Source organism: Bufo gargarizans, chromosome 7 (assembly GCF_014858855.1).
Source record: "Bufo gargarizans isolate SCDJY-AF-19 chromosome 7, ASM1485885v1, whole genome shotgun sequence".
Classification (NCBI taxonomy): Eukaryota; Metazoa; Chordata; class Amphibia; order Anura; family Bufonidae; genus Bufo; species Bufo gargarizans.
Window position 1 is genome coordinate 109,076,893 of NC_058086.1, and position 16,620 is coordinate 109,093,512.

Below are 16,620 nucleotides of genomic sequence, written 5' to 3' on the forward strand. Positions count from 1 at the left end.
TGTGGGAGGTCCACTCATTCTGGATTCCACACTCAGTGATTGCTCCATACCCGTTATCATGGTTGTTGTCCCACTTGTCGCTGGATTTACAATAGGGGTCTTCTTCACCCCAGTTAAAGACATATGACCATCCACTAAAACTGATGAAAATAAGGATGGCCCAGAATCGCCAGGGGGGCGACCACTTGGCATTGGTGTTTGACATTCACTCTGAGATGTTGCTTTTTTTGAATTCCGGTTTCTATTATATCTGATTTTTCTTTTTGTTCCCGTATTGGGACCCGTCTGGCTTGCTGTCTCTGTTCCTGATGTTTCTGACTCTGAATAATCAGTATATCTGGTTTAACAGAGTCAGAAACATCAGGAACAGAGACAGCAAGCCAGACGGGTCCCAATACGGGAACAAAAAGAAAAATCAGATATAATAGAAACCGGAATTCAAAAAAAGCAACATCTCAGAGTGAATGTCAAACACCAATGCCAAGTGGTCGCCCCCCTGGCGATTCTGGGCCATCCTTATTTTCATCAGTTTTAGTGGATGGTCATATGTCTTTAACTGGGGTGAAGAAGACCCCTTATTGTAAATCCAGCGACAAGTGGGACAACAACCATGATAACGGGTATGGAGCAATCACTGAGTGTGGAATCCAGAATGAGTGGACCTCCCACATTATTAGCTGGAAACCAATTCCCCACGAGTTCATCTATCACCACTCCCATTGCCCCCCTTTTTTTAGGTCAGGCAGGGACACAAGCAAAAGACAGGGAGAAATGGGGTTTCTCAATGAAATAACAGAAAGGAGGGTCACACTCAGTGATCAAACTATGACTGACATACAACATAGTGTCAACCCTTCATGTCCCCCAGATACATCCATAAATATGATATCTGGTGCCAGACCTAAAACCAAACAGGTCATTAATTTATCCTGTAAGACCCTATCTCAATTACAAATTGAGGTCCTGAGTAGGGGTTTGACCTTCACACCAGTACCTCAATGTGATAAATTCACCTGGGTAAAGGACATTAACCTTTTTGCACGCAAACTTGCACTTCATAAACAACATCTAAGCCTGACACAGGATTCACATAAATTAATCCAACAGGAACAGAAGGCTCTACTGACGTTAGAGAGCCTGCATGCAGAAAGTGAGGGTATATGCACCACTGTAGAACCCCCCTTGACAAATTTGAAGCCTCGCTCCAGGTGGACACCACCTTTTTCCCAATATAAAAATATCGAAACATTTGTGGATTTAATCACTGATGAAATCAGGACTATTAAACTGCACAAATTTGGTGGGGAAAGTAATTTGAACAGTGAGGAGGTTTTTGCTTTGGAATCTTTAAAAAAAGATGACAAAATTGTAATCAAGTCAAGTGACAAGGGGGGAAATATAGTGGTGCAAGATAGGAATGAATATGACCTGATGGTTGAAAAATTACTAAGTGATAAAAAAATCTATGAAACTTTAGACACCAATCCAACAAGCACCTACCTCACTGAACTGCATGTTATCCTTAAGGAGACACGAGACAACCAATTAATTTCTAAGGAGGAATTTATTTTCCTATATAATAAACATCCAACCATCGCCACTTTTTATGCGCTTCCCAAAGTGCACAAAAATAGGGTCCCAATTCCAGGGAGACCCATTGTCTCGGGGAATGATGCATTAACCCAACCTGCTAGTGAGTATGTTGACACCATTTTGAGGCCCTTTGTGACTGAATTACCGTCCTATATTAAGGACACAAATGATGTATTATCCAAAATAGCTAATATCACATTATCAAAATCCACGTTTTTAGCAAGCCTCGATGTCGAGGCCCTATACACTAATATTGAGCACAAACTAGGTATTGAGGCGGTCAAATCTTTTCTGTACACGAAAAGTACGTCATTTCACAGACATAATGATTTTGTAATACGACTATTAATGTTTGTCCTCACACACAATTAGTTCTTATGTAATGGAACCTTTTTTCACCAAATTCACGGGACCGCGATGGGCACGCCTTGTGCCCCTACGTTCGCGAACCTTTTTTTGGGGTGGTGGGAGCACAATATTGTTTTTTCTGAAAGTATGGAACCCTACACTAAGTATATTAGCTATTGGGGCCGTTTCATTGATGATGTCTTGCTGTTCTGGGAGGGGGAGAGGGGACAGTTCCTTGACTTTGTTGAGTTACTTAATGCAAATGATATTGGTATGCATTTTACGTTTGAAATTAATCCGACTCAAATAAATTTCCTAGATCTGACGATACAAAAAGATGAGTCTGGACAGATTCAGACCGATATCTATCGTAAACCTACCTCAACAAATAGTTTCTTGCATTTCTCAAGCTGGCATCCAACTGCACAAAAAAATGGAATACCATTTGGACAATATCTACGTGCCAGAAGAAATTGTTCAACAGATGAGTTGTTTAAGATCCAAGCGGATGATCTATATAATAGATTCCGCGACAGGGGATACCCTCGAAAGGTTCTTAAAAGGGCTTTTAATCGAGCAAAAGCCCTCACAAGAGATTCCCTCATTTCATGCAGGACTGCCCCCTCTGTGACCTCCCAGGACAGCAAGACCATCCGGTGTATAGGTACTTTTGATGGGCATCATCGACTGATGACAAACATTCTAAGGAAATATTGGAAAATTCTCCTTAATGATCCAGATCTACGTCAGGTGCTCCCACCTCATCCTAGTGTCACCTTTAGACGTGGTCCAAGTTTAAGGGACCAACTGGTACACAGTTTCCTTCCCAAAATAGGACAGGAAAACAGAAATTGGCTAAGATCGAAGGTGACTGGTTCGTATCCATGTGGTGGTTGCTCCTTCTGTAGCTTCTTACCAAAGATCAAAAGATTCGTGAACCCAGTTGATGGTAGGGAGTATGAAATTCGTGACTGGTTTAATTGTAAGAGCAGTGGTTTAGTGTATATAGCTTCCTGTACATGTCCAAAGTTGTATGTTGGCAAGACGGTTCAGGAACTGAGGAGACGAATATCGGGACACATTAGTGCAATTAATACAAAAAAAGATACTTCCCTTTATAGACATGTGTCATATATTCACAATGGCCGTATAGATGTACTGAAATTCTGGGGGCTCTCCCAAGTTAAACTGGGCCCCAGATCTGGAAATTTGGACATTAGATTGCTAAGAGAAGAGGCCAAATGGATATATAGACTGTCAAGTCAAACTCCATCCGGCCTAAATGAAGGCTTCTCCTTTTCTGCCTTTTTGTAAAAAATGTAAAAAATAAATATTGTAACATTTTGCAAAAAAAGAAAATTTTTTTGCCATCTATTGAGAGGATAAAAGTATAAAAATAAAAATAATATCTATAAAATTCTACAAAGGGATAAGATTATTCCTATAAAACCTCTTCTTAGAGCCGACAAGGGTATATATGCTGTGGTAACATAGTGCAGGGTGAAAGATACTATATGACAGATGCAGTTACATAATTCTGACCAGCGAATTATGTATAAATCGCTGGTGTTAACCTAATGAAATGGCTAATATAATGTGTATCTTTTCGCCTTGCTTCTTTTTCTCTCTCCCCCCCCCCCATCTAGTCTATTGGCCTGTATCCAGTCATCCACCTAACATGTATCTAGTGCATGATTTTACATTGTATCCTTTGAGATAACCACTCCCACTTCCCTCATGGGGAGGTGAGGAGGTGATGACGATGGTTACGCTGTCATCAGACGGCGTCAATGTTTGGCTCGGGATGAGTGGACGCCTGGTGATGAGGTCATCGCTGGGCGCCAGTGCACGTCAGACACGAGCGACGGCCGCAACCAATAGCACACTAGCTGTGGAAACAGTGCTATGACCGGACGCATGCAGCCTGTGGTGACCTCATCGCTAGGCGCCGGCACACGTGACATGTGACTTCGGAGACACGCCCCCCTCTGTGGATATGACCAACGGGTTCTTTGCAACAGACAAACTGGGGCGTTACCTAAGGCATAAAACCCTTGTTTGTTCAGCGCGCCGACGCTAATACCCCTAACCCCTGACGAAGCCGCATCGCGGCGAAACATGTCGGGTGGGGACTAGTGTTAGGCGCTTGTTTTAGTTCAGTTGGCAGCAAATGTGTAAACCTTAATAGGGCTACAGTTTTGTGTGTGATGAACCAGTGTGGTGGTTATTTGGTGCCAGTGTAGAGACAACCAGCGTAGCGGTGTTCGGAACTTGGTTCAGGTTCCAGGACACAAAGCAATAGGGTATATCCAATTGTGGTATACGGTTACCAACCACCCACCTGCACACATATGTTCTCAAATTAAATGAGAGAGAAGCAAATCCTCACATAAATTTGCATTGCCACCTGTTAGTTTTAAAATGTGTGGTTTTTGTGGGGTAGCAACTCCCCTTTTAAATGAACAAAATAAAGTATTTGGCTTTTATTTTCCAAATCAGTAGACCCCTACAGGGACTTTCTTTGGTCTTTTGACCAGTGGTGTATTTCAGGGTTAAATCCCGAGGGTCTCACTAGGGCCCACTTTCGTGTACTCACTAAGTCACACACTGCCTGCTTCCTTTTTGCCTCCTCTCTGCTATGGAAATTGTTGTAAGTAATACAGCTGGATTACACATTACCCCCGACCGTGTACCATAGTAGATAATTGCAGCATTTTGGTGTTGGCCAAATTGCCATTGTCAATTATCGCGATACGATTGCTTTGGCGATATATCGTGCAGGCCTAGTTTTAAAGTTTGGGCATTTTGAGATACAGCGATTCATATGATCTTTATAATAATTTTAAGTTTATTTTACTATGGGGAAAGATTAAAATAAATTAATAAATATATATATAAGCATGTGTAGGGACGCATGCACAGCAAATCATCATATCTGTGTTGCAACAGTGGCCATAACCCCCTGGAAACGAGCATTAGCCAATAGAAGCCTGAAAGTCTTTCTCTTCATATCCCAACTGCCATACACACAGTCACATGACCCTTATCAGTCAACAGAAGCTTGCAGGCCCTTAGTCTCCACATACACACAGTTTTACTCCAGGTTTTAATACCAACCCAGCCATTTTTCTTCACTGCTGTAGGTCAGCTTTAGGCTAGGGCTACACGACGACATGTGTCGCACAACAATTTTTTATAATGATAGTCTATGGTGTAGCACTGCTACACATCTCAGCAGACAGTATCACACAATAGGATTAGATTCACAGCTCAGCAGACAGTATCACACAATAGGATTAGATTCACATCTCAGCAGACAGTATCACACAATAGGATTAGATTCACAGCTCAGCAGACAGTATCACACAATAGGATTAGATTCACAGCTCAGCAGACAGTATCACACAATAGGATTAGATTCACAGCTCAGCAGACAGTATCACACAATAGGATTAGATTCACAGCTCAGCAGACAGTATCACACAATAGGATTAGATTCACAGCTCAGCAGACAGTATCACACAATAGGATTAGATTCACAGCTCAGCAGACAGTATCACACAATAGGATTAGATTCACAGCTCAGCAGACAGTATCACACAATAGGATTAGATTCACAGCTCAGCAGACAGTATCACACATGTCGCAGTGCGACACCAGAGCCTATCATTATAAAAATTGTTGAGACAAAATGGCGTTGTGTAGCCCTAGCATTAAAGAGGCAGGGCGCTGTGGATGTTATTGTTAAGGGGGCAGGGGCCACTAATAAAGGGGAAACTGCTGTGGGGGTCACTTAAGGCAGCAAGGTGGAGGTCCCATTTTAAAGTGGCGGGGCACTAGGGGGGGGGGGGGTGTCCAGTGTTAAGCGCTGAGGGACTGTGGAGTTCGCTGTGAAAGGGGCGGGGTGGTGTAGAGGTCATTTATGGGGGATAAATGTCGATAATGTCGATATCTTTTAACGACACACAAAAACATTACATTAAATAGATGAAATATACCTGTGTAAAGTCTGCTAGTACTAAATAATATACTAACAGTGGTCTATAATAAATTAGATCCAAAGGGGCTAAACCTTGGGAGTCCAGCCATTTACACCACAATGTTTCAAATTTACTGGTAGAATTTATTTTCAAGAATATCCCTTTCTCCATTGACAAAAATAAGTTCACTTTGCTTATAAATTCTTCTATGGATGGAGGTTTCTCAGCTAACCATCATTAGGCAATTACTTTTTGAGTCATATAAGCAGCCTATCTTATGGCTATCTTTTTACCTTCACAGAGCCTAAGATCTTTTACATGCCCAAGAATGAATATAAGGGGTGTTAACTTAAAACAGACTGTATCCATAGGATTAACATGTCTGACCACATCCTTCCAGTAGCTTTCTAATTTGGGAAAATTCCAAATCACATGCAAGATACCTGCAGGATGCAGCTTACATCTTTCACACAAGGAGACTCCTCATGGAGGAAAAGTTGGGTCTACACAGTTGAGTCACAATGTTACGACTACTTCCTATTTTCAGCTTTGTGAGCTGGCTTGGTGGGTATATAAGGTGTGCCATAGGCTGTCTGCTTACATCCCAAGGGTGGCAGTATTTCTGAAACTGTGCAGTTTGTGAACTATTCATGTGCTGCTGAGGTGAAAGTGTATCGCACCAATGCAAATCAACATGGAAATCACAGAGCACCACGTGTCATTGATGTGAGAGATGAACATTGGCTATGAAGGTGCATGGGGCGGATCAACAAGCTACAGTGTAGTTTACTTCAAAAATGAACCAGGGGGCTACCAGACATCTGTCTAAAACAGTTCAGCGAACCCTGCTGCACATGGGGCTCTGAAACAGACGGATGGTCATTGCACCTCTGCTAACACTTGCATCGGCAGAAAAGAATTCAATTTTCGGAGCAGTATCGGAATTGGACTTCTGCTGATTGGCAAAGGGTTGTCTTTTATGATGATTCAAGTTTTCTGCTTCAACTAATGGATGAACATTTGAGTCAGACGAGAAACATCATAGAAAAACAAAACAAAAACTGCAACCATTGCTGAAAGAACACAAGCTGGTGGTGGCAATGCTATGGTCTGGGTAATGTTTTTGTGGTATTCTCTAGGCCCACTCATCCATGTGGGAGGCAATTAACAGATTTGGGTATGATCCATCCCTGCAGATCACATACACTCCTATATGCTGGTTGTCTTGCCGGAGGCGGATGGGATGTTCCAGCAAGACAATATGGCTAGACGACACAAAATTGGCTAGACGACACAAAATTGGTTGGAAGAGCATGACCAGGAATTCTAAATACTACCTTGACCACTAACTCTAGACTTGAAGCCAATTCAGCATCTGGGGGACCACCTTGATTGTATTCACTCTACAGATCCTCCTCCCCGCACTCTCCAGCTGCTGTAGGATGCACTACAATCAACATGGCTCTGTGACTCTTAGCCTGCCTAGCTTCTGTCCATGCTGCACACAGTGGTTACTCTGTATATTAGCTGGTGGTTATAATTATGTGACTCGACTGTGTATAAAACCCTGTGCAATAAGTATAAGTTAGATAAGTGATATGGGTTACTAAGAGACAGTCTGGGGATCCACTGCAAAATTTCTTCCCATTGATCAGGTTCTATAGGGCCAACATCCCCTTCCCGCTTCAGTTGTCTCTGATGGAAATGTATCCAAAAGTTTTGATAGTAAATGCTTATATATGCAGGATATAATTCCCCAGGTTGATGTTGAATTACCCATTAATTCCACAATTGTGAACTGTCAGCCCTGCATATCTCTTTTTTAATTTTATGTGGTTATATAGCGCTACTATATTCCGCAGCACTTTCCAGACATTAGCATCAAGTTGTCACAATCTAAGTTCCTTATCAGTATGTCTTTGGAGTGTGGGAGGAGTACCCGGAGGAAATCCACGCAAACTCCATGCAAATATTGTCCTTGGTTGGATTCGAACCTAGGACCCCAGCGCTGCAAGGCACCACTGATAAACAATGAGCCACCGTGCTGCCCCTTAACTAGTTTGTGTAAGGCTTCCGTCCAGCCCTAATGCATTCTGAGTGGACGCGGATCCGCTCAGAATGCATCAGTCTGGCAGCGTTTGGCCTCCGCTCAGCAGGCGGACACCTGAACAGCAGCGTTCGGGTGTCCGCCTGGCCGTGCGGAGGCAAACTGATCCGTCCAGACTTACAATGTAAGTCAATGGGGACGGATCCGTTTGAATATGACACACTATGGCTCAATTTTCAAACGGATCCGTCCCCCATTGACTTTCAATGTAAAGTCTGGACGGATCCGTCTGAGGCTACTTTGACACTTAGAATTTTTTTTACAATATAATGCAGACGGATCCGTTCTGAACGGATCCACCGTCTGCATTATATCAGCGGATCCGTCTCAGACGGATCCGCTCTGAACGCAAGTGTGAAAGTAGCCTAAGAGTCCTGGTCTCATTGTACCAAGCACTTGACTCTTTATGGACCACTGACTGAAAATGATCACCAGTACATAAATCAGCAAAAGCTGTGGCTTAATACTCCATCCTAAACTGATCGCTTGGCCTATAATCAACTGGTGCTACTTACCAAGGTTGTCAGCACCTCTGGGAATGATCACATCAGCATACTTCTTCGTCTACAAGACAATGAAGGGTTAACCACAGTAATAAAGCAGTAAAGAGCTCTCAGAGAACTTAAAAAAGGACATTTACTACATAAGACAGTTTAAAATGCCTGATTATACAGATAAAAGTGATTACAGGAGTGTTCTAGGATCAGGATACTTTATTTAAGTAGGTTCTTGGTACCCCTGTCAATAAGCTGTTTGAAGCCGCTGAGGCGCTCGTGTGAGCGCTGCAGACCCTTCAAAGTTTCCTTAGTCCATCCAACTGCACGCTGTCTACTTAATAACTGCAGTGCAGGGTATCGCATACAGCACCAATGCTACTCGGGATCAGATGATCAAGGATCCCTGCAGATCACATACTGATGGCCTAGTAGGCATCCAGCGCCAGCTACAGATTAAGACCGCTGAAGAAGGCCCCGATAGGCCGAAACGTCCAGTCGCCATACTGATTTATACATGCCTGCTTTATATACCCTGTAACTGCACTGGATCATGATGATACAAGATTAAAATCTATCAGCAAAGAAAAATACTGTGTGCCGCAATTTTCTACTACTTGATTACGACTAACAAGTGCTTGCTGGCACCAGCAATAACAGTATGCGGTACTCCAAATTTAACAGATAGTGATGGCCTAAGCATCTTGACAAGTAACCCCTCCAAAATAACACAGGAGAGACATACACCAAAAAAACATGTATATCTTTATGAGAAAAATCCACAAAATAAAATGGAAACCTGTGTGCTGTCCTATTCTTGCCCAAATTGTGGCCAAGGATAGTCAGTTTTAGTGATGAGAATGAGAAAAATATGTATTGCACACCGAATTTGTCTGTATGTTGCGGATCCAGGCTTTGTGTACGGCAGTACAGATATGATCGTGTGCATGAGACTATAAAAAAAAATAAAAATTTAGTCTATAATTGGGGCCAAAAATGGGTATACAAACAATCCATTAAAAAAATGGCATTACACATACCAACCAAAGAAGAGCACTGGCAACCCAACGCACATTTTATTCCCAGGCTTCCATAATGTTATTTTATGGATTTTTCTAATAAAGATGTACATGGTTTTTGGTATATGTCTCTCCAGTGTGTTATTTGGAGGCGTTACTTGCCATAATGCAAAGTTTTAACAATGATACCAGAACTGATCCATTTACACATAAGTGTATATATATCTATTTTAGGATTCTGAATGTACCACCTAGTTTTTCTTAACCAATTAAAACCACTGATGTAAATATTTTTATTTTCTAATTGTAGCTATCATTTTCTGTACACTATTATGTGGGAAGCCATTTTGGCTGAGCTGCTGCTCTGCTTTATAAACATCATTCAAAAACATTTACAGATCACATGCGGACCCTTTAATATCTACGGGGCCGCAATGTCATCCTGTGCTGTCCTCATCCATGCAGTCGTTTCATGAATTGTATCCATTTTGCGGACAAGAATAGGCTTTCTATAGTAGGGACAGAGGAAAGTGTGGGATACACATAGTTGGTATCCATATGTTACTGATCGCAAATAGACAACAGCTATGTGCTTCATGGCTAAGGGTACCTGCATGCAAGTGCAGATTTCAAAACTAAAAATACACATGGTTTTTGGTGTGGATTTCTGTTACTTGCAGTTTTTGGCACAGTTTTGATGTGGTTTTGCTGCAGATCTTACCCTTCCATTGAATAGGGTGAAATCCGCACAAAAAACAAAAACAAACCACACACAAACAATTGACATGCTGCAGATTTTTTTATCTGCACATCAGGTCAATTTCTGCACGGAAGAAAGAAGCAATGTATATGTGAAATTTATCTATAAATAGGCTTCTCACAAGTTTGCAAGCATTGCATTACGCAGGGTTATTTCTGCGCGTAAATCTGGGCAAAAAAACGTGCATAATCCACTTCATACAGCAAAATGGGCCATAGGAGACTGTGTAAGTAGCAAGTAATATGGAAGATCATAAAAACAATGAAAATTGACATGCTTTACATAAAAACATGAAAGAATTAATCATTTCTTGATAATACATTCCCTTTAGCTGTGTTTACTTACAGGTAGGCAGAATTCTTCAAAGGCTGGCTTTACAAATTTTATGTATTGGGAAAGAACCTGCTCTAAATCCCGCCCTCGTTCATTGATGTCCCTCAGCACTGCAAGGCGAAAAGTAAGTTAGCTCAGTACAGCAGAATTTTATCACATAGTATGAATCACATCCAGACAGAAATACGAGTGGTGCTCAACATTCATTTTGATAGAAATGCCATCGTCTTAAATCCTATCTACACCTTTGGGGCCAATTTATTTTATTATTGCACTGTACTCATTTTGAGCTTTAAAAAATAAAAATAATTATATATATTTTTTTTATTCGACCCACTGTAGCAGGCTCAGAATTTTCCCTCTGTTGTATCGCCCAAGGCTACTTTCACACTAGAGGCAGGACGGATCCGACAGGCTGTTCACCCTGTCTGATCCATCCTGCTGCCATTTCCCCGTGCCGCCGGACTGCCGCCCATTGACTATAATGGGGACGGGGCAGAGCTCCGACGCAGCACGGCAGTGCACGGCGAGAGGCTGCCGGACTAAAAGTACTGCATGTCTGACTTTTTAGTCTGGCGGCCTCTCGTCGTGCTGCGCCGGAGCTCCACCCCTGTCCCCATTATATTCAATGGGGACGGAGCGGCAGTCCGGCGGCACGGCAGGACGGATCCGACAGGATGAACAGCCTGTCTGATCCGTCCTGCCACTAGTGTGAAAGTAGCCTTAATCGTACTGACGTGGAGGATTAAGAGCACATATCAGTTTTATTGCATAGTGAACGCCACAAAAACAAAACCCATAAAACTGTAGCAGAATTGCATTTCTTTTTCAAATTCCACCCCATTTAGAATTTTTTTTCCTGCTTCCCACTACATTGTATGCCATATTATTGGCATTAGAAAGTACAACCTTCATACAGCTATGTAAACAGAAAAAAAAAAAAAAGTTATGGCTCTGGGAAGGCAGGGAACAAAAGAGCAAAAAACAAAAAACAAAAAAACGGAAAGTCAAGGCATCAGGAAGGGGTTACATAAGTGTTTATGATCCTTTAGCAATTCAGAGATAGAATTTATTAGATGATGGGTACAAAGTGAAAGTAAAAAGTATGATTCACATAGCTACAAACCCTTTGTTACATAACGGTTCGATATTTTTAATAACTTTAATAGTAAAATGCAATCATAAAAAGAATTGCCCCTGAAGGTGTACAAACCTGTCACCAGTTTTATGGTGTCCTAACTAAGGGCAACATAAATAAGTGACTGATTCTCTTAGCAAAATGCTGGGTCACTTTCTTTAATTGACCGGGTCAATCTGCCAACATCTTGTATTGAAAAGCTCCAGTTGATAATGATGAGTTCTGAATATTCATGAGCTCCTGACTCTCCCCGCCTACCTGCTGCTGAATGACATTACTTTTCCATATGAATTAGCAGCAGGTGGGCAGGGGAGTGGCTATAGCTCTGAATTAAATAAACGTTGGACTCAATGACATCACGCCGGACTCCAATCAGCTCATTAGCATGCGGCATCTTTGTGTGTATATTATGAGGTAACCATCTGTCACACTAGTAAGTGAATACATCTAAGGACATTTTTAGTAGTTAATGATTGTATATAATTAGTTAGATTATAATCAAATATCCACATGACAGGTTCCCTTTAAAAAGAGGCTGTCTGGTTTCTTCTTTGCCTGCAATAAATAAGTGATCATTCCTTACCTGGCAGATTCCGCTCTACCGTTCTGGTTCTCCCAGTAATCTGTTTATCATGTCAATAACTCATGCACCACTGAGGCCAATGATTGGCTGCAGCAGTTACGCGATGTTGGCATGAAATCACTATTGCGGCCGTGCAAACAGATCCCGTCCGGGAGAAATGAAGTGGCAGTGCAGGATCTGCCAAGTAATGATCGCTTCTTAATTGCAGGCAGATCCCATGTGTTGTCTGGTTTCCTCCTGAAACAGACAACCCCTTTAAAAGGGGTTGTCCGGGGTTCAGAGCTGAACCCGGACATACCCTTATTTTCACCCAGGCAGCCCCCCTGAGCATCTCATGCTCCGATGCGCTCCCTTGCCCTGCGCTAAATCGTGCAGGGCACGGGCTCTTTTGTTTTCAATAACACACGGCCGGGCGGAAACTTCCGCCCGGCAGTGTGTTCGGTGAGTTCTCCGGCTCTGATGGGCAGGCTTTAGCGCTGTCCTAGCAGTTTTACTGGCTAGGGTAGTGCTAAATGCCTCCCATCAGTGCCGGTGACGTCACCAGGGTTCCTGGCAGCCCCATGCAGAGCGCAGAGCAAAGGAGAGCATCAGAGCATGAACTGCTCCAATGCTCCTGTCAGGGGGGCTGCCTAGGTGAAAATGGAGGTATGTGCGGGTTCAGCTGTGAACCCGGATAACCCCTTTAAAAGGGACTCAGAGTAGTGACTTGTTTTCCATATGACAACTCTGCATACTACCCAATTATCAATGATCAAGAGATGCCAGGAATAGTTACTAGGATCTTAAAAAGGAGCTGACTTAAGAGCAAAACTTCTAAAATGTACATACAGGGAAACTTTTTAAAAAAAATCAGTAACAGTGCTCCAGACCCCAAAAAAATACCTAGTAACCAATTAAATTTTTAGTCGCCAAATCGAAACTGAATTAAAATTTTGGTACTGTGACAACGCTACGCCGATCAGATCGGCGTAGGGTTGTTTTGATACCAAAATTTAGATTCGCTTTCGTCACCATAAAAAAAGTATTGCGATACTCAATACCTCGGGAAAGAAAAAAAAAGCTGCGTGCATTTCATGAAACATTCGCCCCATAATAGAACAGTCCTATCCTATTTTTTGGGGTGATAAGGTGACTAAAAAGTGGCGAATGCTCACCGCATAGGAGATATTTTTTAATAATTTAATAGTTTGGACAGCGCTATGTAATATGTTTATTTATTTATTTATTGTTTATATATTTTATATGTAAAATTGGGAAAGGGGGGATTTAAACTTAATATTTTAGGGTACTTTCACACTAGCGTTTTTCTTTTCCGGAATAGGGTCCGTCCTAGGGGCTCAATACCAGAAAATAACTGATCAGGTATATCCCCATGCATTCTGAATGGAGAGTAATCCGTTCAGGATGCATCAGGATGTCTTCAGTTCAAAATGACTGATCAGGCAAAAGAGAAAACCGCAGCATGCTACAGTTTTATCTCCGGCGAAAAAAACCTGAAGATTTGCCTGAATGCCGGATCCAGCATTTTTCCCCATAGGACTGTATTAGTGCCAGATCTGGCATTCAAAATACCAGAATGCACCCGCACTAAATCCGGACCCATTCACTTCTATGGGGCTGTGCACATGAGCAGTGATTTTCACACATCACTTCTGCATTGCGTGAAAAATCGCAGCATGCTCTATGTTGTGCGTTTTTCACGCAACGCAGGCCCCATAGAAGTTAATGGGGCTGCGTGAATATTGCAAGCAAGTGCGGATGTGGTGCGATTTTCACGCATGGTTGCTAGGATGAAAGTCTATTCACTGTATTATTTTCCCTAATAACCTGGTCATAAGGGAAAATAATAGCATTCTTTAATACAGAATGCTTAGTAGAAGGTCAATATAATAAACATTGGTGGCGCAGTGCGCCCCCCCAATATAATAAACATTGGTGGCACAGTGCCCCCCAACACCCCAGTATAATAAACATTGGAGGCGCAGTGCACCCCCCCCCAATATAATAAACATTGGTGGCGCAGTGCGCCCCCCTCCTTAATATAATGAACATTGGTGGCGCAGTGGGCAGTGCCAATGAGGGTAAAAAAATAAAAAAAATAATGAACTCACCTCCTCCAATTGATCGTCTCCTGTTCTTTCTTCAGGACCTGTCAAAGGACCTGTGGTGACATCACAGTGCTCATCACATGATACATCACATGAGCCATCACCATGGTAATGGACCATGTGATGAGCTCAGTGACCCGTCACCACAGGTCCTGAAGAAAGAACAGGAGACCGGCAGCTACGCGATCAAGTGGAGGAGGCGAGTTAATTTTTTTTTAAACCCTCATTGGCACTTACCGCACCTAAAGGGTTAACTCAACTGCAGCTGATCGCAGCTCCCTGTCACAAAGGACGGGTGCCGGCTATTTGAGTCCAGAACCCACCGCCTGTTTTTGTAATGACAGGTCAGTTTTCTTCATTGGTGGCCACAGCGCCTCCCTCCCTCCTCCCGTCTCTTTTTGGCGGAGGCGGTGGCAGCAGCACAGGGGGAGGGAGAGACTCCTCCACTGCGCTTCTGAGAAGAACATTGGCGGCGGGGCAGAGAACCATCATCTCCTGTGCCCGCCTCTGTTTAACGGCAGAGTTGTGGCAGCGGGTCTAGTCGCAAATGGCGACAAGACTAATTCTAAGTCGCATTGGTGACCATTTTGGTCACCATCTGGAGCCCTGAGTAAACAGATGATTCATTTTAATATTCAGGAAAATCTTCAAAATTTAGCAAGTAATAATTGCTCTTATTGGTATTTGTTTTTCTTGAAACCCATGGCGGCACCTATGCGACCAGGACCTCCCATCCAGGACAGGAAACTTGACAAGATCAAAAAAGGTTCACACCCCCACCACACCTCAGTGATTATAATAAACCGAACTCCGGAGGCATGCAGACACCAAGAAAAGAAGCACGAAAACCGAAACAAATTTAGTAACTCCGCAACTTCCGTAAGTGCACTATATATAGAAAAAGAGGGGAAATAGGGGTGCCATCATGGGTTTCAAGAAAAACTATTACCGGTAAGAGCAATTATTGTTTTCCACTCACCCATGACGGCACCTATGCGAAAATAAATAAGTCAAAAACTTGTGGGACTACGGCCCAAAGTACTTTTCTCCCAAAGGCCGCATCTGAGTTGAAATATAACCTATAATGTTTGAAAAAAAGTGTGGGGAGAACTCCAAGTAGCCGCTCTACAGATCTAGGCCAACTAAGCCTCAGCCCTTTCTGCCCAGGAGGTAGCTACTGCCATGGTAGAATGAGCCCGAAACCCTGTTGGAGGGGGATGATCAAGAGAAGAATAGGCCATCGAAATAGGTTAAGAATGCTATCTAGGTATCACACTAGAGGAGACTTTATGGCCCTTACACTTTCCCTGGAACTGAATAAAGAGGTTTTCCTCTATCCTCCAAGGAGAAGTGGAATCTAAGGCTACTTTCACATTAGCACTTTTTCTTTTCTGGCATAGAGTTCCGTCACAGGGGCTCTATACCGGAAAAGAACTGATCAGGCATATCCTCATGCATTCTGAATAGAGAGTAATCCATTCAGGATGCTTGAGTTCAGTCATTTTGACTGATCAGGCAAAAGAGAAAACCCTAGCATGCTACGGTTTTATCTCCTGAATGCCGGATCCGGCATTTTTTCCCCATAGGAATGTATTAGTGCTGGACCAGACCGGACCAGTCCTTCTGGTCTGCGCATGCGCAGACCTTTAAAAATGGGAAAATAAATAAATACCGGATCCGTTTTGCCTGATGACACCGGAAAAAACGGATCCGGTATTGCAATGCATTTTTCTGACTGATCAGGATCCTGATCAGTCTGAAAAATGCCTGATCAGTCAGAAAAAATAGCATGCGTTTGCATACAGTTTGCCTGATCAGGCAGGCAGTTCAGGCAACGGAACTGCCTGCTGGAATCAAACAACGCAAGTGTGAAAGTACCCTAAGTAAAACAGATACCTTCTGACAGCCAAGCAATGAAATCTCTCCTCTAACGCATTGGCTGGGTTAGGGCAAAAGGACGAAAGAAAAATCTGATACCACCTTTGGCTGAAAAGAAGGGATAGGCCTGATAACCTTCTGGGCTAGAGCCGTGAGAACTGTATTAAAATCCCAGGGAGGGGACAAGGATCTGAGGGAAGGAGGAGACCTGGAAGCAGGAGATAAAAATATCCTGATCCAAGGATGCTCCGCTAACCTGTAATTCAAAAAGGTAACTTA

General features: G+C 42.8%; 1 protein-coding gene across 1 annotated transcript in view; it reads right to left on the reverse strand.

Annotated features, from left to right (window-relative positions):
• Positions 1-16,620, reverse strand: part of UCK2 (uridine-cytidine kinase 2) — a 147,208-nt gene that overhangs the window by 21,657 nt on the left and 108,931 nt on the right. The window contains exons 5-6 of the mRNA XM_044301108.1: positions 10,647-10,744; positions 8,544-8,592 (exon numbers count right to left, since the gene is read on the reverse strand). Coding sequence (XP_044157043.1) covers positions 8,544-8,592; positions 10,647-10,744 — 147 coding nt within the window. The remainder of the gene's footprint in view (positions 1-8,543; positions 8,593-10,646; positions 10,745-16,620) is intronic.